Here is a 22,447-nt window from a genome sequence, read left to right as displayed (position 1 = left end):
CACCTTCTGAGCCACTGTCACCAACATCTTTATTTAATCACATTTTCATCATTTAGCAGGTTACCGTCAATCTTTGTATCCAAGCTGATAGCTTGTGAGTCTTAGCCATCTTCTCCTGAGCACCACTGGGGATCTGGTGCAGTTTAAGTGTTAATAAATTAATCCTTAGGATTAGTAGATGAAGTTTTATTTTAATGTGTACATGTACCGATATGCATACTCATTTAAATAAACAATTAGATATGTCCCATCTTTTCTGAGCACGAATTTTGTGCAAAAGGAATCAAGATCAGGGCTGTCCCATATAAAGGTGGAGTGAGTTCAGTGGTTGTTGTTCTTCCTGTACCCCAATACAATGCAATGTAGGTAACTTTCAGTATGTGTGTAAAATGCACACAAAAGAGATCTGTATTCATATGGACTGGAAGGTTAGTACATCATTTCAAGTCTCCAGTGATGTATAGAACATGTGATGGGGTCGAGCAGACCAGTAGTGCATGTGTGAACGCCCGTAACACATTAGAAATGTTTTAATGGCGTGGAACCAGAGGGTAACAAACGGTACCAATTTACACAAACCTACAAAATCGAAGACTCGTGAAAATATACAAACGCAGCTTTTATTGAGAGAACATCAGTTATAATCTTTTCATTCCGAACATGGGATCAATAAAAGGGAATAGTGTCCTCTTGAAATGTTTCACATGGTCTAGGAAGTGCATACTATAATCTCAGACTTCTCAACTTCATGGAAAAAAAAATTGTGCCATCAATGTCATGTTTGATTACAAAAAAATTAAATAAAATCAATATTGGCTCATAACGCAACTTCCCTTTAACTTCTAGATCAGAAAATAAATGTAAACATCTCACAAGGATCAAAGGCAGCAAGCACACTTGAAAACAAGGTAGGATGATATTTGGTTACATGTTACAGTGTTAACACAGGAAAAGAACCTTGGTATTTAATTAGGAATGTCCGATATTATCGGCCGATATTGGCATTCAAATGTAATATCGTTTAATAATCGTGATTCATGCACATGGTTCAGAACAAAGGCTTAAAAGAAAATCAACATCCATAAGTTTAAGACTTGCTCGAAGGGACTATAAAAAAAAAAAAGAGCTTCAAGAACAATATTCTGAGATTAAGATTTCTTTTTCTTTTTTTTGTTGCAATATTATATAACATGAAAACGCATCGCTACACCATTTAAACTTGTAGAAATATAATCCGTGGAGGCCAGTGTGGTTAAAACAGTGCTACATTTCCACAATGTACACATTAAGGTCAAGAGAAATTGCAACGAACGAGCTCCTGATGCATAAATACGGTAATGAAGTAGTGTTCTGTGAGAAAATGTCATTTGAATATATTCTGTTCCCAACTGTTCCCTCATAACTGATAAATGTACACACACACACACACACACACACACACACACGGTGAAGCCAAGCAGTCCATTAGTCAGTGAAATCATCATTCAGTGTTTCCTTTATAAATAATATGCTGTTTATAATAATTATGATACAACCTTCACCCAAATAAGACCCGACGTCGTGATTCAACCATTGCAACAGCAGACACTCGAACCTCACAACACAGAACACCTGCTGGACTCGCAAGGTAGTGCAACAAGAACTAGTATTAGAATAAATATCAAATTTAAAGGCAAACGATAAATAAATGGTTTAAAATGTATATAACAAGGACACCTTTTTTTCCCCTCGAGAGGTTTATACATTTAATAATCACGCCTGGTAAAACGCATTCCATATGAATTCACAGTGACTGTATGACAGAAAGGGATCTTTTCTGACCACACAGAGGAAAGGGGGAGGGGTGGACAGTGGAACCCGTTTGTGGGGCTCGGCTGATTGGACGCTCGCTGACTGACGGGCCAGCAGGTCCAACCGATGTCGTCGGGGGGGTTGCATGGCTCCGCCTACGCATCCTCACTAGAGAGCAAGGCTTTGAGCTCCACCTCTAACTTAGTCATTTCATCATCCTAGGAGGGAGAGGGGGGGGGTAAATGCATGTCAACAACTGGTTGAATGATAACATGATAGAAAGCGTGCTAATGTTCAGGAGAATGAAATGTGGTCTCACGTCGTTGGTGGCAGTGGACATCTTCAAGGCCAACGTGGTCCAGTTTCTCGCCTCAGAAATGTTTCCCAGCTCCTGGTGACACTAGAGACCCAAGGAAACCAAAAAAACACTCAAGATAAGACACTGGTGAACTGGAGGCAGCAGACTGGTAGAGTTGACACAAGCAAAGCAGATCTATACTGTACCTTAGAGATATAGTCTCAGATCTATACTGTACTTTAGAGATATAGTCACAGATCTAATACTGTACTTGAGATAGTCACAGATCTATACTGTACTTGAGATAGTCACAGATCTATACTGTACTTTAGAGATATAGTCTCAGATCTATACTGTACTTTAGAGATAGTCTCAGATCTATACTGTACTTTAGAGATAAAGTCACAGATCTATACTGTACTTTAGAGATAGTCTCAGATCTATACTGTACTTTAGAGATAGTCTGATTTATACTGTACTTTAGAGATAAAGTCAGATATATACTGTACTTTAGATATATAGTCTCAGATCTATACTGTACTTTAGAGATAGTCACAGATCTAATACTGTACTTGAGATAGTCACAGATCTATACTGTGCTTGAGATAGTCACAGATCTATACTGTACTTTAGAGATATAGTCTCAGATCTATACTGTACTTTAGAGATAGTCTCAGATCTATACTGTACTTTAGAGATAAAGTCACAGATCTATACTGTACTTTAGAGATAGTCTCAGATCTATACTGTACTTTAGAGAGTCTCAGATTTATACTGTACTTTAGAGATAAAGTCACAGATCTATTCTGTACCTTAGCTATATAAAGTCAGATCTATACTGTACCTTAGCGATATAAAGTCACATATCTATACGACTGTACCTTAGCGATATAAAGTCACATATCTATACTGTACCTTAGCGATATAAAGTCACATATCTATACTGTACCTTAGCAATATAAAGTCTCACAATCTTGGAGACCCCTGGGTTGAGTTCCTCTGCCTGCAATTAAAAAAATAACAGACAATTATAGAAGACGATGGTAAAAGGTAATGAAAACGTCATCTGTACTTTACAAAAGATTAAAACAGCAGTTGAAATACAAAAACAGAGTTAAAAAGAACATATTGCAGATCATATTTGACAGGAATTTATCTCATTTGTTCCGGGACACTGAAATCTTCCCGCATCGGCGGCGATTCTTTGATCCAAGGGGGTCAGTCTGTGGTACCTTGAGGAAGTTCTCCAGGGCGTCGTGCAGAGTGGAGCTGGGCGGCTGGTCGTACAGTGCGGCTGCTGCCTTCTTCTCCAGCCAGCCCAGGGTAGCTACCTACACACACCATGTATACAAACACTGTTAAAAACCATAGTCCAACGTGACGTGGCACCCGTGGTCATTCAGTCCATCTGCTGTACGTACAAGCCATGTGCTGTCATTTCCTGCATCTTAAAAACACGAGGCATAGTGTATATAGGGAGGTGTAGTAGTGGTTAGGCCATTGTCGTTTCCGGCCGGTCCACCTCGCTTGAATTTGCAATAGACACATTTCTAAATCGTCTCATTTAAAACAAATACAGCATGCACATTGGCATGGTGTACCTTTCTGTGTGTATTCATCCACAATCTATAGCTCAACATGAAACAATTCAATCGTAAAATTATTACATATAATTTAATTTCAACCAAAAATGCTTAAACAATAATGTTAGTGATAGAAGGGAACTCATTTTGTGCAAAAATGGAAAGCTTGCTAATGTTCATCATGAGGCAGAATGATCACAATAGCTGATAAATCCCTATACGGGTGGACCGCGCAGGAAACTAAAGTGACGTCAGACTACACCTCCCTATAGACTTGTTCGCGGTTTACAAACATACCATGTTCGAGCCAATCAGCAATACCAACTGAGTCACGTGACTAAGTTGCCCCGGACCTGCGCGAGCTGCTGCGCCAAAAGAATACGACAGAGCTCTATGGAGAAACCATGACACTCCCCTGACTAAAAGTTGTTTCAAACTAAAACGACTGGATGTCATTTTGCCAAATCAGCATGGCTGTGAGTGTGAGTCTTTCACCTTTTACATATCTAGCTTTGGCATGGATCGATTGTTTAGAGACTGCTAGCATGGCTAACAAATGCAAATATATTGCCCTGTGGGTTCTGACCAGGATTACGTTCCTTTTCTGCCCCGGTGATGCGAGCGCACACCGAGTCTGACGTATACAGCAAACAGGTCTATAAGGTTGCACAATGACGTTAACGTTGAACACGAGAAAACACCCACACACAGAAACACTGGAACAAGTGGCGGCTGGGTGGCGCAGCGGACATTGCGCTCGTCACCAACGCAAGAGATACCGGGTTCGACTCCGGCTGTCAGCGTTGCCTCCGGCTTGGGCCAGCCGTCATACTAACTCAATTGGCAGAGTTAGCGGGTGGAAGTCGATGGGTGGTAGTCTGGACGTTGTGGACAGCGACTCCTACAGGTCGGTTGGGGACGCCTGCACAGCAGAGACAGGAAATGGCGGGGGGTAGTGTGAGCCTCCCACACATTACACCTCGCCAATGAGAGTCCACGCTGGCAGGTGAAAAGATGTGACAGGCTGCCTCCTCGTGTATCGGAGGGGACACGTGATGCAAGGCTTCTATCCTCCCTACAACCAACCAGTGGGGCGCAACGTTCAAGACAGGGGAGGGGAGAATTGGTACAATGGAATTGGGATGGGAGAAAAATTGAAAAATAGGAGAAAAAGTGGATAAAAAAAAAGAAACACTGGAACAAATTAACAGAGGCCCAATCAATCCTGTATTAAACAATGATGTGTCCGTTTCTAAGTTGGCTCCAAGCTTTCACTGCAAAAGAAAAGTATATAATAAAAGAAAAAAGATCAACCACATGGTGGTGCTGTGTTTAGAGAAGCCCTGCTCTCACCTCGTAGCACCACCTCCCCAGCAGGTAGAAGCACAGAGGCTCGTCCTCCCGGAGAGCGATGGCTCGGTCTAAATGCTCCTGTAGAAAAAAATCAATAAAAGAAATCAATAAAAATAAATCATTTAACACAGTCCCATGAAGGCATTATAATAATCAATCCTTTGATTCCAAACATATTGCTATGGAGACCTCTACAAATGATTTATTCTGATGTCATTGTGACAAAACCCAGGTCTCCCCCCCCCCCCCCCCCCTCCCCTCTGTGGATCCCTAGTGGAACCCCATGTTGTTTTAAGGATGCATAATATGAGTGACCATACAGGTATCGGCTAGGGATGGGCATTTTAAATAAAAATCCAGATCGATTGATCACATGCTATACTCGAGTGATCGTGTATTACTCGTAAAGGGGGGAAAAAAAACACCAAAAGAAAATATATATATTTTTTTCTTTAATATATATATTTTTTAACTTAATTTTGTTCACGTATATGTTTAAGGAAACCAACAAACAGTTATAATCTTACACATACATGTGAAACAGTAATGTAAAAAAAATAATAATTTTTTTTCTCAACTTATTAATAATTTAAGATCGATTTTTCTCATAGCTACGAGTAATCGATTGATTACTCACGCCCATCCCTAGTATCGTCAAATATCAGATATTTTTATTCATCGTTTATAGTCATCAATCCAATGAGCAAAACCGAGCAGATAGTTATGGGCGAACATATATCAGCTGCTGATAGTGATTTATCATGTCATGTCATTCGGTCGGTCGGTACCATTAAAAGTACCGAGTTCGGTACCCAACCCTAGTGATTTGCAGGGGTGTAAAGTACTTGAGTAATTGTACTTCGTTACAATACTTAAGTACTGTTTTGGGGGATTTGTACTTTACTATTATTAGGTTTGTATACTTGTACTTTTACTCAATTACATTTCAGAGAAAAAAAAACATACTTTTTACTCCTTACATTTAAAATGCAGACCTACAAAGTACAAATCTCGCAGGTCCAACCATTTTAATTAGTATATTTGTTTCTCTGGCCGAACTAACATTAGCGTTATTAATCCTGCGGCCGCGCTTTATTTAAAAACAGCCAATCAATGGAAAATGAACCCGCCCATACCCATGCTGATTGGTCCTTGTGCAAGACTAGAAAGCGGGGATTTTTCATTAAACACCTGCTATCAGAAGAATAGACAGTCAGAGTGACAATCTACAGAAGATGGCCACAAACGATAGTATGAGTGATGAAGAGGACGAAACGGAACATTTCATTGCCCCGGAATAAAAAAAAGTTTTTACTTTTACTTTTTAGTACATTTAAAAGTAGATTGATTGATAGAAAACTTTATTAACAGATTGCAGAATGGGTACAATACCCATAGTATTTATAGTATAGATAGTTTGTTATCAGCGAGCCAGGTGCAGATTCTGCCGAGTTCAGAGCTGAGGGCTTTTTTTAACCTGCAACTTGTTCCTGTCAGAGACCAGCAGGGCTGAGTCGTCCGCGAACAGGAACAAGTTGCAGTCACAAGCTGATGACATGTCATTTGCATAAATTAGGAACAGTAACGGTCCTAGTATGCTCCCTTGTGGAACACCACAGCTCACTAGAAACGTTTTGACTTTTACTCAAGTGTGTTTTTAGCCAGATACTCTGACTTTTACTGGAGTACGATTTTGAGACGGTACCCATACTTTCACTTAAGTATAATTTCTGGGTACCTTTTACACCCCTGGTGATTTGTGATCATCTTTACCTTCAGTATGTGGCTGCTCTTCAGCTTTCCGTGTACGCTCTCATACTGGGCCGTCTGGCCGGTCAGCACAGCGAACCTGAGGACCATCAGCGGATCAGAACAGAATACAGTGATGCCAACTCTACCATACTATAGACCCGTTTCAGAAATGACAAATATTGTCCAGAAAAGCAAAAGGTACTGCATTTAGTATAAACAATGTTGATAATGAGTTATAAATAATGTAGAACTAATTTGTAAATGTTATACAAATATAGTTATAAATGATTTAATAATAATTTACGAATGTATATGAATGGTTTGTTCATGATTAGTTCATTATCTACAAATACCTTATAAAGGTCTTATAACTGAGTGTTATTATAAAGTGTTACCAGTTTGTTTTGTGATGTTTGTAATCTTGTTTTTAGTGCCTTTGAGGTGCTTTGGTACCATGAGGTGCAAGCATAGTCATAGTACCCTTGAATGAGTGCTCCTGTTAAGAGTCTTCATGGTATTCTTGTTTACCAGAGAGGAGATCCAGTACAAGAATCTTGTTCGTTGGTTGACTTTTTTTATTACATTGGTTGCCATTTTGTCACAGGAAATATTTGCCTCTAGGATGCAACCCAGGTAGGTAATTTCATCTTTCCTTGTGACAATATTGTCACCCACTGTAACAGAGAAGCCGTTGGCCTTGCTGAGTTTGTTATTTGATCCAAATAGAATGGATTCTGTTTAACCGAGGTGTAATGATAGTTTGTTATCAGCGAGCCAGGTGCAGATTCTGCAGAGTTCAGAGCTGAGGGCTTTTTTCAACCTGCAACTTGTCCCTGTCAGAGACCAGCAGGGCTGAGTCGTCCGGTTTGACTGAACCGGAGAGTATCAAGTGTCTGTTAGTGATCAGTGTCTCACCACTTGTGACATTCTGCGTTCAGGCCGTCCTTCTTAAGGGCCATCTCTGCCTCCTCGCGACCTGCGGGACGGTAAGGTCATTGTGAAATATAATTCAGCTTTAGTTCACAATCAAATACAGGTAACAATGTTTTAGACTCCGCCTCATTGATTATTATAACTCCTCCTCGGTCCTGACCTTGGTTAACTTGGCCTACTTTAAACCATCTATGGTTTCTTCCCCTTTTTCTCTTTCTCTGAGTTTTTCCCCTCATCTTCTCTGGGTGACCCCAGTCAGGGGCTGTTCGTTGGGACATGTCATGCGATTTTTGTAATGTCAACCAATGATGAGCCAATGGATCACCCGACATTCACGTCACTGTCTTTCGAAGGCTCAGTTTCTAAGCTAGTTAAGCCAGTGGTACCATACTGTATGAGCCTTGAGATCACAAGGATTCCATTGATGCCGGACATGTCCTACTAGCTTACTGTAAAAGGGGCTAAATATCACTTCTGCTAAATATCACTTTATAATCATATTCACTTGTTTTCCCTGCGACATCCTCTAATAAATCTCGACAACCTCACTTTTTCAGGAGTAATTTGCGGCAGAAACCGTGTGCGTTTGTATGCATTACCCTGCTCTGCATAGGACTTCTTCTGCTGCTTGTCCTCAGTAGAGTTGTACACGTCGCTGTAGGCCCGTGCCAGTCGCCATAGAAACTCCCTGCCGTCTCCATACTGACGTCACCATGGCAACACAAAAACAAGACGGCGGTTAATTCACCTCCCATGTGACACACACACACACACACACACACACACACACACACACACACACACACACACACACACACACACACACACACACACACACACACACACACACACACACACACACACACACACACACACACACACACACACACACACACACACACACACACACACACACACACACACACACACACACAGTTGGCCTGCAGCAGGTGGTGGAAGCCCTCCCTGTCTTGATTCACTGACCTGGGATATGTTGGCCTGCAGCAGGTGGTGGAAGCCCTCCCAGTCTTGATTCACTGACCTGGGATCTGTTGGCCTGCAGCAGGTGGTGGAAGCCCTCCCTGTCTTTATTCACTGACCTGGGATCTGTTGGCCTGCAGCAGGTGGAAGCCCTCCCCGTCTTGATTCACTGACCTGGGATCTGTTGGCCTGCAGCAGGTGGTGGAAGCCCTCCCCGTCTTGATTCACTGACCTGGGATCTGTTGGCCTGCAGCAGGTGGAAGCCCTCCGTCTTGAGGCTGCCGTCTCCCGTGTGGAGGATGTCGCTCTGGGCCAACAGCAACGCCAGCTCCCCGCTCGGCACTTCAGCCACCAGCTCCAACCTCTCCTCCTCCTGCTCCTCCTGCTCTTCCTCCTCTTGGGAGTCTTCCTGGCGTAGGGTGAGAACAGTAGCACAGCTCTTGTCCTCCTCCTCCTCCTCCTCCTCCTCGTCCTCGTCCTCCTCAGGCTCCCTCTCGCCCTCCTCTCGGTCCGTGTCGCGGTCCGTGTAGTCGGACTCTGCGTTGGCCGTGGTGTACCTGGGGATGTGTGCTTCTTATTTTAGTTTCAAGTTTCTTTATTAGTTGTCATACAGAAGTACAGAACACTTTTATACAAAATGCTTCTTTCTATTACGCTCCAGAGACTGTGCTAGACAAAAATTGTATAAAATAAAATAAGTATAGCAAGTAAAAATAGAAGTCACGTACGTGGACACAAGTGTTCAGTATGTACATATGTACAATGTTCAATGCAGAACTGAGTTACCATACAATATACTAATATACAATATACTAAATGGTGCAAAGCAGACATGGGATGAGGTACAATTTAGGTACAATTTACAGTAAGGTGTCCTGAGGTATGGTTTGTAGTGCAAATTATTTGCCAATAAATATAAAGTGTGTCTAGGTGTTCTAAAGTGTGTAGAGTGGGTGCTGCAGTGGGTTGTTTGTTTAAAGTGAGTGTGTGCGTGTGGATGTGTGTGCTGTGAGTGCATTTGATGGTTGTTGCATAGTGTTATTGTTTCGTTGAGCATCCTGATGGCCTGGGGATAGAAGCTTCTTCTGAGTCTTTCTGTGCTTGCCATGAGACTCCGGTATCGCTTGCCTGACCGCAGCAGTTCAAAGAGGCAGTTGTTTGGGTGGCTGGAGTCTTTGATAATTATCTTAGCCTTACCCATGCACCGCTTGTTGTAAATGTCCTGGAGGGTGGGAAGCCCCCCTCCAATTGTGCGTTCGGCTGAACGTGCCACTCTCTGTAGTCTGCTACGGTCTTGTGCGGTGCTATTCCCAAACCAGGAGGTGATATTGCCAGTCAGGATGCTCTCTATTGTGCATGAGTAGAAGTTCTTAAGGATCTTCTGACTGACTTGGAACTTCCTTAGGCGCCTGAGGAAGTAGAGGCGTTGCCGTGCCTTCTTCACAACACTGTCAATGTGTGTGGTCCATGTCAAGTCCTCGGATATGTGGACTCCGAGGTACTTGAAACTGTTCACTCTCTCAACCGGTGCCCCGTCGATGCTGAGGGGGCTGTAGTCCCTGACCCCCGACCTCCTGAAGTCCACAATCATCTCTTTTGTTTTGCCGACGTTCAGGGAGAGGCAGTTCTCCTGACACCACTGCGACAGATTCTCTACCTCTTCCAGGTAGGCCCTCTCGTCGTTGGCAGAGATCAGGCCCACCACTACTGTGTCACCAATTTGATGATTGTGTTGTTGTTCCGCTGTGCCACACAGTTATGTGTGTACAGGGAGTAGAGGAGGGGACTCAGAACACAGCCCTGGGGGGCCCCTATGTTGAGCATGATGGATGAGGAGGTGCAGTTGCCTGCTCTTACCACCTGGGGTCTACCCGTCAGGAAGTCCAAGACCCACTGGCAGAGGTCATAGTTCAAGCCCAGGTGCCTGAGCTTGGCTATGAGTTTGGAGAAGACTATGGTATTGAATGCTGAGCTGTAGTCGATGAACAGCATTCTCACATAGTTCCCCTGCCTCTTGTCCAGGTGTGATGCTGCTGTGTGTAGCACATGGGCTATGGTGTCCTCCGTGGACCTGTTGGGGCGATATGCAAATTGCAGGGGGTCCAGGTTGATGGGGAGGGAGGAACAGATGTAGCCCTTCACTAGCTTCTCAAAGCACTTCATGGCTATGGAGGTGAGAGCTACAGGGCGGTAGTCGTTGAGGCAAGCGGGCGTAGATTTGGGTACAGGGATGATGGTGGACTTCTTCAGATAGGTGGGGATGACAGCCTGTTCTAAGGACAGGTTAAATATGTCAGTGAATACCGGGGCCAGTTGGTCGGCACAGACTTTTAGGACGCGGCCGGGGATGCCGTCCGGTCCTGCTGCCTTCCTGATATTCACTTTCTTAAAGGTCCTCCTCACCTCATGTTCTGTTATTCTGAACACTGAATCTCCATCAGCAGCGCCCCCCCCCCCCTACATTTCAGTGGTTTGTAGGCTGGTGTTATTCACAGCCTCAAACCTTGCATAGAAGGTATTGAGATCATTTGCTAAGGAGATGTCACTGTTCAGTTTGAGGGAGGTGCCTTTGTAATCTGTCATCGTTCTGAGGCCCTGCCACATACCTCTAGAGTCAGCCGTTCAAACTGAAGTTCAACTTTATCCCTATAACGCCGTTTTGCCTCTATTACTGCTCTCCTGACGTTGTATCTCGCCACCTTGTGGTCATTCATGTTGCCTGTCACAAGCCCGGCGTTGTAGGCTGAGGTGTGCACTTTCAGAGCCTCACGGACGGATTTATCTACCCAGGGCTTTTGATTTGGGTAAACTCTAATTGTGGTAGAGGGGATTGTTTCTTCTACCAGAGTACAGACAAAGTCAAGCACCGTTTCAGTGTATTCGTTAATATTGGCTGTGTTATCACGGAACACACTCCAATCTGTGCATTCCAGTGCAGCCTGGAGTGTCTCCTCTGACATCACAGTCCAACACTTAACCTCTCGCGCAGGGTTTCCGTTAGAATTTTTTTTTGCAGGTCTGAGTGTCCGGTAGATTTCAATCTACCGGCCAAATGGGATAAATTCCGGTCAGAGTTTATTGAGCTTAAAAACAATTGATAGGCCTATATAAAGAATGACATCATCAAGGCATTTATAATATTTTAACTTAAAACTAGGCTACTTTTGCGTATATACAGCCATTAATATATTCCAAATAAAATAAGTCCCTCGAGACTTCTGCTGCTGCCGACTTGAGGTGTCGGTGGGCAGTCTGCCCGACCTTAATAAACAGCAGTCTGTTATAATCACATTTTTATGAGCTAACGAATTCCGTTATATTGGACATTTGTATTAATTATATCAAGCGAAGAACTGAGAAATTTGGCAGAGAGAGACGGCAACATTATCGTGGGTTTGTGTGATGTATATCTCCACCTCCCAACGACTTGGTGCTGGTCATAATGTCCTGTGAAAATAATTCCCTCTAAACACAATTTGATTATTTGAATTGTATTAAAATAGGCTAAAATTAAATAGCCTATGCGATGAACGAAACAATCATTTGTTTCATCGTTGCTTCACCAAGCAGCCGGTCTAATAATGACATCCTGTTGTCAGCGCGAGCTGGCTGCTGATATATTTACGTGAAGCATGGAGCAGCAGTGTTTTTAGGTCCGGTCTGGAAACCGCTCAGCAGCGCCCCCACCCAACAGCTGAATTGCCAATGGCTGAATTGGAGTACTGCACCCTGCCGGCCGGCAGATGGATGCTTCTCGCAAATATATCAGCAGCCAGCTCGCGCTGACAACAGGATGTCATTATTAGACCGGCTGCTTGGTGAAGCAACGATGAAACAAATGTAATGATTGTTTGTTTCGTTCATCACATAGGCTATTTAATTTTAGCCTATTTTAATACAATTCAAATAATCTAATTGTGTTTAGAGGGAATTATTTTCACCGGACATTATGACCGGAGAGATTAAATATGTCGGACTTCAACAGATTTTGCGGTCAAATTCCGGTAATTACCGGCTAACGGAAACGCTGCTCTCGCGATACTACCGGCGCAAGCTTAAGACTCTGTTTATACTTTGGCAAAAGAAAGATGGCGGCGTGGTCCGACTTGCCGAATGGACTAAGAGCCTGTGCCTTGTACCCGTTCTTAAATTGCGAGTATACATGGTCACATGCCGATAGAAATTCAGCAACACCTTTTTAAGACTTGCGCTGTTGAAATCGCCCAGAACCAGAATGGCAGCGTCAACATTAGCTGTCTGTAGTTTGTTTACCTCATCGTGAAGCTTCGAGAGTGCGGCCCCAGTGTTTGCATGTGGTGGAATATACGCTCCGATCATGATGATGGACGTTAACTCCCTCGGGAGAAAGAAGGGTCGGCATTTGATGGTGATAAACTCCAGGTCTGGGGAGCAGTGGTTAGACAATTCCTTTGCGTTGCATGGATCGCACCACTCCTTGTTTACCATGAAAGCTATGCCGCCTCCTCTCGTCTTTAGTGATTCTTCTGCCGTTCGGTCCTTGCGGAGAACGAAGAAGTGATCTGCCGGTTCTATTGCATGGTTTGGGACATCCGGAGTCAACCAAGTCTCGGTGAAACAAAAGACGTTGCAGAGATCGCGCTGTTCAGGTGAAAAGATGCGACAGCTGCCTCCTCGTGTACCGGAGGGGACACGTGATGCAAGGCTTGGTCCTCACTGCAGCCGACCAGTGGGAGGCATAGTCTAGCAACGTTCGAGACAGGGGAGGGGAGAATTGAAGGGAGAATTGAAGGGAGAATTGGCGAGGCGAAATTGGGATGGGAGAAAAATAGAAAATAAGGAGAAAAAGTGGATAAAAAAACATACAGTATAATGAATATTCTGCACATTAGTGGTTTAGTTTAGTCCATGGAATAAAGGTAAGTCTGTGTTAACCCCACGAGGCCCAGTGTGATGATGATAATGGGCTTGGAGGCTCTTTAGGAAGCTGGAGCTCAGATTGAGTCGTCTTCCACGGAGGTGGAGGATTACAGGAGAAGCAGGCTGTTAACCGAGGATCCACAGGGGTGTAAAAAAGAGCTGATCTCATCTATGAAATGTTAAAACCCAACTGCATAAAAAATAACACAACTAAACGCCATTTCCAGAGTAATGGTAGCAGATGAACCTAATGAATAACGAGCACCCAGGACCCGGACGCCAGGGAACCTTCCCCCCCAGAGCACCTACCCCCCTACCCCCTGGACCCCCCTGGACACCTACCTCCCTGGACCCCTCTGGACACCTACCCCCCTGGACACCTACCCCTCAGGACACCTACCCCCCTGGACACCTACCCCTCAGGACACCTACCCCTCAGGACACCTACCCCCCTGGACACCTACCCCTCAGGACACCTACCCCCCTGGACACCTACCCCCCTGGACACCTACCCCTCAGGACACCTACCCCTCAGGACACCTACCCCTCAGGACACCTACCCCCCTGGACACCTACCCCCCTGGACACCTACCCCCCTGGACACCTACCCCTCAGGACACCTACCCCTCAGGACACCTACCCCCCTGGACACCTACCCCCCTGGACACCTACCCCCCTGGACACCTACCCCTCAGGACACCTACCCCTCAGGACACCTACCCCTCAGGACACCTACCCCCCTGGACACCTACCCCCCTGGACACCTACCCCTCAGGACACCTACCCCTCAGGACACCTACCCCCCTGGACACCTACCCCCCTGGACACCTACCCCCCTGGACACCTACCCCTCAGGACACCTACCCCTCAGGACACCTACCCCCCTGGACACCTACCCCTCAGGACACCTACCCCTCAGGACACCTACCCCCCTGGACACCTACCCCTCAGGACACCTACCCCCCTGGACACCTACCCCCCTGGACACCTACCCCCCTGGACACCTACCCCCCTGGACACCTACCCCTCAGGACACCTACCCCTCAGGACACCTACCCCTCAGGACACCTACCCCCCTGGACACCTACCCCCCTGGACACCTACCCCCCTGGACACCTACCCCTCAGGACACCTACCCCTCAGGACACCTACCCCCCTGGACACCTACCCCCCTGGACACCTACCCCTCAGGACACCTACCCCTCAGGACACCTACCCCCCTGGACACCTACCCCCCTGGACACCTACCCCTCAGGACACCTACCCCTCAGGACACCTACCCCCCTCCTGGACACCTACCCCCCTGGACACCTACCCCTCAGGACACCTACCCCTCAGGACACCTACCCCCCTGGACACCTACCCCCCCTGGACACCTACCCCTCAGGACACCTACCCCCCCAGAGCACCCCCCCCCCCCCCCCCCCCGGACACCCGAGGACACCTACCCGCCCTCGCTGGTCTCCCCTCCGTACTTGCTGGCCGCTCCCTGGCTGGCGTTGAAGTAGATGGAGCTGGAGCTCATGGAGTCGGTGCGCTCCCTGTGGATGATGTGGCGCCTCCGCCGGGCGCGCTGGCTGTCCTCCATGGCCTTCCTGCATGCGGAGGGGGAGGGGGGGAAGAGGAGAGGAGGGAGAGGAGAGGAGGGGGAGGAGGGAGGGAGACGAGAGGAGGGAAGTAGGGAGACGAGGAGGGGGAGGAGGGAGGGGAGAGGAGGGAGAGAGAGGAGAGACGAGAGGAGGGAGACGAGAGGAGGGAGACGAGGGGGAGGAGGGAGACAAGAGGAGGGGGAGGAGGGGGTGGAGGGAGACAAGAGGAGGGGGAGGAGGGAGAGGAGAGGAGGGAGAGGAGAGGAGGGAGACGAGAGGAGGGAGACAAGAGGAGGGGGAGGAGGGGGTGGAGGGAGACAAGGGGAGGGGGAGGAGGGAGACAAGAGGAGGGGGAGGAGGGGGTGGAGGGAGACAAGAGGAGGGGGAGGAGGGAGAGGAGAGGAGGGAGACGAGAGGAGGGAGACGAGAGGAGGGAGACAAGAGGAGGGAGACAAGAGGAGGGGGAGGAGGGGGTGGAGGGAGACAAGGGGAGGGGGAGGAGGGAGAGGAGAGGAGGGAGACAAGAGGAGGGAGACAAGAGGAGGGAGACAAGAGGAGGGGGAGGAGGGGGTGGAGGGAGACAAGGGGAGGGGGAGGAGGGAGAGGAGAGGAGGGAGACGAGAGGAGGGGGAGGAGGGAGAGGAGAGGAGGGAGACGAGAGGAGGGAGACAAGAGGAGGGGGAGGAGGGAGAGGAGAGGAGGGAGACGAGAGGAGGGAGACGAGAGGAGGGGGAGGAGGGAGACGAGAGGAGACGAGAGGAGGGAGATGAGCGGAGGTAGACGAAGGAGAGGAGGAGGGGGAGGAGGGAGAGGGAGGAGGGAGACGAGAGGAGGGGGAGGAGAGGAGAGGAGGGAGAGGAGAGGGAGACGAGAGGAGACGAGACGAAAGATAAAATAGCGCATTTCATTATAGCATCATTAAAACAACAATACAAGTATGACCCGACAGCTATCCGGCCACTTTACCCCAGAGATATGAGCGAACCTGACCTTTAAATATTCCTCTAGAACCTGACAGTTTTATCCTAAGTGGAAGGCCGTTCCACATTGAGATACCGGTGTAGAAAATTGAGCTCAGAGACAATTTTTACTTGACCCACGGCACCTTACAAGAGCAAACACTGGCACTGGTATTGTGTCCATGCTGCGTATGGACCATATTGATCCGATACTTCAGATAGCTTGGGACTGTACCATTTACTATGTTGAACATGTGGTTCAGTTTCACCCGTTCAACCCTGAGGTGCACTGGTAGCAGTCCCACCTTTATGAATTCGGCACTTCCTACATGCGTTCTGGGAGGCACACCTAGTATGTACCGAATAGTGTTGTTTTGCATCGCCTGAAGTTTATTTTTTTATTTAGTCGACAGACCACTGAACCATGCTGCGCTCGCATAGTCAAAATTACACTGAAGCAAGGATGACACCAACAGCTTTTTAACAGCAAGTTCAAAAATCCTGGTATTCCGATACAGGAACTTTGAGTTTGCCTGCACACTTGGATATAATGTTGGCAGCACTAGTCTCACATGAGAGAGACTGCTCTAGTGTAAGTCCTAGGTACTTGACACTCGTTGTGACTACTGCTCCGTTACAGGAGACTTCCATGCGATCGACTTTGCCTAATCTCCTTGTTGTGCCAAAAAGGATCGACTCAGTCTTGCCTAGGTGAATGGACAGCTTGTTATCTATGAGCCACTCTCTGGCACTTTCTAGCTCAGAACTCAGTGCTCTCTCAATCTCCCTGACATCCCTACCTGGCACCAGAAGTGCTGAATCATCTGCAGCATACAATAATAGTGTACATTTCACAGATGCTGGCATGTCATTGACATATACATTATAGATGATGACTCCATAGCACTGTTTTAAAGGCCTGATGACTCCATAGCACTGTTTTAAAGGCCTGATGACTCCATAGCACTGTTTTAAAGGCCTGATGACTCCATAGCACTGTTTTAAAGGCCTGATGACTACATAGCACCGTTTTAAAGGCCCGATGACTCCATAGCACTGTTTTAAAGGCCTGATGACTCCATAGCACTGTTTTAAAGGCCTGATGACTACATAGCACCGTTTTAAAGGCCTGATGACTCCATAGCACTGTTTTAAAGGCCTGATGACTCCATAGCATAGCACTGTTTTTTTTTTTTTTTTTTTTTCGTTTTATCGCTTTATTGCTACTGGGCAGTCCAGTAGAGAGAGACAGAGGAATGGGAGACAGAGTGGGGGGAAGACATTCGGCAAATAACGACTGGTTCGGGAGTCGAACCCGGGTCGGCCGTGTCGCGGCTGAGCACGCTATGTGGTTCGCCACTGGGGCGCCCCTCATAGCACTGTTTTAAAGGCCTGATGACTCCATAGCACTGTTTTAACACTTTCTGAGCCAACAACGAGTTTACTCGTTATTGGCCGCCAGCGGTTGAGCACCAACAACGAGTAAACTCGTTATTTGGTCAGTTTTTCTTTTTTCGATTTTAATATTCTATTCAATGTCACAGGTATGTTGCCATTAAAAGGCATACTGGGACCCAGAGGGTGCAGTACCGGCCATATCCAGCCAGGTGGCAGTATCGAGAGTGCAGTAAACCCTGTTCCAGACCCTGTGTTACACCCAAAAAAACCCGGGCGCTAAATTTAGACAGAGCCGAGTAGATCGCTTAATCCGACCACTTCAAAACGCATCCGGCACACTCTATCCATAAATTGTGCCAAATTATGTCCGGGACCAGATGGACACCAATACTGGAAATCGCGATCAGACAATTGGAATATTCTTTTTGGAATACCCCCGGAAGGACTATCTGACATCAATTTCAGTTTGATCCAACAATGTTTTGATATCCATCCAGCTGATCAGCGTCTGTAGTGTTCAACACGAATGCCGTTACTGGCCATCAAAGCATAAAAAAAAAAACTTTCATGCATTCATGATGAAACATAATACCTATTATATACATTTGATTTGGAAATAGTAGCGTGTCCATGCAAGAAACACCAACGCTTATAGTAGAATACACGTAGCGCCCTATAACTCAGCGTTTCAGGAATGATCCCGGATCACTCCTAAACTATACTTATATTCACCACGGGATAACGCGCAAATGTATGCATGAAAAAAGTATCTCTTTTTTGCATGTTCGACGGAAGAAAGTCACTGTCAAATGACTATAGTATTGTCTCCATAGCTATAATATAGATATAGCTCTACAAACAAGGTGACGCACTCCTATCTTTAAAGCGTGGCATAACTAGAACGGGACCCGGCTAATCCCTGGCGCTAAATGAGTTAAAGGCCTGATGACGCCATAGCACTGTTTTAAAGGCCTGATGACTCCATAGCACTGTTTTAAAGGCCTGATGACTCCATAGCACTGTTTTAAAGGCCTGATGACTCCATAGCACCGTTTTAAAGGCCTGATGACTCCATAGCACTGTTTTAAAGGCCGGCCTGATGACTCCATGGCACTGTTTTAAAGGCCTGATGACTCCATAGCACTGTTTTAAAGGCCTGATGACTCCATGGCACTGTTTTAACACTTTGAGTGCCAGCCACGAGAAATCTTGTTAATTCATGCCATGCGTTGAGTGCCAATGACGAGAGATCTCGTTATTTAATCGTTATTGCTTTTATTAGCGATATCCATTCATTTTTCATCAATCTAGCCTCACGTTACCATTGGGACTGTCTATGAGCTTGAACAGGGAAAATACCGCCCCCTATCGTCTCCCGGATGGTAATGCACCCATTGGATTGGACTCAATGAAAATGTATGAGAAAAAAAAGTCCGGATTCCACCTTTTATTTCTCAGGCATGTAACCCGAGCCGATCAGACACATTGTGGACCCTCAGAACAGCGTGGAATATGTGTTTCGAGTACCTAACGTTGGATCAATAAACACGATCGATATTTGGAATGGCGATCAGTAATTGGAATAATCTTTTTGCAGAACATCTGATGTGAGGTAAGGAATCTATGTTACCAGTCTTGGGGTAATCAGATGTATTTTTCACATATATCTCAACGTGTCTGTGTGTATGTGTGTGTGCGTGTATGACGTTAGCGCTGACCAGGAAATAGATAATCGATTTTTCAGCCCGCTTCTCTAGCGTGCATAAGTACACATATACTATCGATAATCTAGCATTTATTTGAAAACGATTCATGAATAGGCAGAAAAATTACAACGTGTTTTGTATATTCCACTAAAGAGCTATTATCACAGAATCTTAAATTTTTTCTGGAAATTATCAAAAACTTCTGTTTTTCAAAGCGGTATAAAACGGAAATGTACAGATGAAAAAACAATCTGTTTTGTACATGTTGACTGCAAGCAAGTCATCGATAAGCGACGGGTGTATTAGACACAGCCATAATATAGAATATAGAAATAGCTCCGCGAAAATCATGAAATATCGGAAAATCTGTCCAAAAAGGCTGGCATTCAAGCGCTAAATCTGGCACCCCCTGCTGGCACTCAATGTGTTAAAGGCCTGATGACTCCATAGCACCGTTTTAACCCCCTGAGGTCTAGAGTGTGTAGCTCCACCTTCTCAGAATAGAACAGATTCATACCTTCAAAATAAGCCATCAATTGTCAAATTTGAGACGATAGTTTTCAATCAATGTCCTATCAAACATTCTGGTAAAATCCTAACTACTTTTCAGGATAGGACGAGAACTTGCTCCAAGTTCATTCAGCTATCTGATGAGAGAACTACACTCCCAGAATTCAATGTGATCATTGTCACTAGAACCATTTCACACCTGGAGCAAAGGCCCAGTCATTCCTTTGTTATTCCAGTGAATGGACCCAGCAGGAGGCCTAGCCTAGCGACAAGCGGCCACTACATAGTTGGGTATTGAAAAAATGCTCATATCCAAAAGTAGTAGAGAGAGAGAGAGAGAGATAGAGAGAGAGAGATGGTATTTACAGTACTGTACCATATCAAAAAAAAAAAGCAAACTAGACTAGATGTAAATGTAATGTGTAAATGTGTAAATGTAAATGTGTGTGTGTGTCTGTCTGTCTGTGTATGTGTGTGTGTGTGTATGTGTGTCTGTGTGTCTGTGAAACATGTCTTGTACTCATTTACCTCACTAAATACAGCAATGTGTAACTGTAGATTTCAAGAGAGAGAGAGAGAGAGAGAGCGACATTTATAATAATTATATTATTAATTCGTTTTTTTACACACGCACTAATAACATGATCATAACCAAACCAATTTCAAATGTATCATCAAGTACAAAATAGATTTGATCGTAATATTTATGAGAATGCATGTTTTTTCACACTACAGGAGGAGTATGTCACAGTATGATGTCATAATCGAACATTCTAGAACATTTGTGTTCTATATATGCAACAATTCTCTGAGCATTTCCTGGCATTTTTTCAGACTACAACATCAATCCAGACTGGTTTGACCCTGACAGCACGTGTGGCAGCACGTGTGGCAGAGAGAGAGAGAGAGAGAGAGAGAACAGGTCTTCACCTCTCTACTTTCTACTCTACTCAGATGGTATTTACAGTACTGTACCAACCACCGTTATAGTTGATCATGACACTGCCAGAAAGGATGTAGTATTCCTTCTAGATGGTTCTGACGGCACAAGGAATGGATTCCCAGCTATGCGTAATTTTGTTGAGAGTGGTGGAGAAACTCAATGTGGGAGAAAACAAAGACCAAAGACAACTGGAATAGAATATCACACAATTTTATTAAAAACACATAGAGAATAATAATCAACAAGAAACATCAACTGTATCAATTGTATTGTACAATGAACAACCCTATATATCACTTTTGGATTACAATAGTAATACAAGGTGCCTCATATGATATTTGGCAGAGAGCGCGACCACAATGAATTTAGGCAAAATCTACAAAAAAATTAAATTATGCACATGTATAAAAAAAAAAAAAATAGGTGTCTCCTCATGGTTGTATCTGCCTGTTCTGTATCACACTAAGTGATATGTGAAAAAGCAGTTCCTGTCTGGAATGAGACAGAGGGCCACACCACATTCACCGCACTTCCAGGGGGTCTTCATCTTACAATGTACGCAAAACAGGCGGCCAGCCGTGGCCTTCTGGGATTTATCTGCCTGTTGCGTGATCGCAACAGGTGAATGGTTCCTTGGTAGGCGGTCCACTGGTGCTGTGGGTAGATTGTCCACTGCCGTGGGTAGGTTGTCCACTGGCACCTGTACAACTGTGACGCCACACAGCTCAGCTACCAGCTCCTGCTGGAAGACCAGGTGGGTCATCGGCTGCACCTGCTGCTCTCTGCAGAGCTCCATGTGAAGAAGGTAGGAGTTAGTGGCGGCAATGTCCAGATAATGATAGAGCAAAGTCCTGTACCATCGCATGGTCTTGTGGTGTGCAGAGTAGTACTGGATGAGTTGGTCAGACAAATCAACGCCTCCCATGTACTTGTTGTACTCCAGGACAGGTGTTGGGCATGCAATGTTCTCAATGGACCAGGTCTCACTGCGCTTGTTTTTTATTCTCCTCAGCACAGTTTTTCCAGCGAATGACTCGTGGATTGTGGAGCAAACAGAGACTTCACGTGTGTCCATCCACTTCACAAAGACCAGTGGGCCATCACGTAGCCACCTAATGGTGCCCCTAGCATCCTTCTTTTTGAGAGCATTCACCTCTGTGCGGGGGCATTCTTTTCTGTTGTCTCTGTACGTTCCACATGCTCCGACACCCAGGCTATGCAGATCCCTGAAAAGCTTTGGACTTGTATAAAAGTTATCGACATACAAATGATATCCCTTGCCCATGGGTACTTGCTTGAGGTGTGCTGGCTTTATCAGGGACATGACAGAGTCATACGCCAGTCCAATGCCTGATTTGAACTTTGACTTCCCGGCGTAAACAGCAAAGTCCAAAGTGTAGCCATTGCTACTGTCAGCCAAAACAAAGTTTGAAGCCCCACTTCGTTGGCTTGGCTTTCATGTACTGCTTCATAGAAGTATGGGCCTTGCTTGCAACCATCCTCTCATCAATGGAAATGTTTTGCCTGGGGTGGTAGAGCGCTTTGCATGCAGACCTGATGGTCTCCATAAGGGGCTTCAGTTTGAACAGGCGGTCATAGTCTGCTGTCCCCTTCTTTCTGTCATTCACAACATCCTCGTCCGGATCACTCATGTGGACGTTCCAAGATATCGTTCGGAACCTGTCCCTTGCCATGACAGTGGGTGGAAATGATATGCTGAAAATGGTGTTCTTTTTCCAGTACTGTTGTACT

General features: G+C 45.6%; 1 protein-coding gene across 1 annotated transcript in view; it reads right to left on the bottom strand.

Annotated features, from left to right (window-relative positions):
- Positions 1-618: 618 nt before the first annotated feature.
- The window catches only part of rmdn3 (regulator of microtubule dynamics 3), a 32,890-nt gene continuing 11,061 nt past the window's right edge, over positions 619-22,447 (bottom strand). The window contains exons 3-12 of the mRNA XM_084318077.1: positions 15,039-15,185; positions 8,924-9,248; positions 8,310-8,412; positions 7,693-7,753; positions 6,799-6,874; positions 5,026-5,103; positions 3,322-3,420; positions 3,039-3,092; positions 2,111-2,191; positions 619-2,009 (exon numbers count right to left, since the gene is read on the bottom strand). Coding sequence (XP_084174203.1) covers positions 1,947-2,009; positions 2,111-2,191; positions 3,039-3,092; positions 3,322-3,420; positions 5,026-5,103; positions 6,799-6,874; positions 7,693-7,753; positions 8,310-8,412; positions 8,924-9,248; positions 15,039-15,185 — 1,087 coding nt within the window. The 3' untranslated portion in view covers positions 619-1,946. The remainder of the gene's footprint in view (positions 2,010-2,110; positions 2,192-3,038; positions 3,093-3,321; positions 3,421-5,025; positions 5,104-6,798; positions 6,875-7,692; positions 7,754-8,309; positions 8,413-8,923; positions 9,249-15,038; positions 15,186-22,447) is intronic.

The sequence above is a fragment of the Notolepis coatsorum genome (assembly GCF_963971535.1).
Source record: "Notolepis coatsorum genome assembly, chromosome: 7".
In the NCBI taxonomy this organism is placed as follows: Eukaryota; Metazoa; Chordata; class Actinopteri; order Aulopiformes; family Paralepididae; genus Notolepis; species Notolepis coatsorum.
Note: the sequence above shows the minus strand (reverse complement) of the source record. Positions and strands in the feature narration are given on the sequence as shown.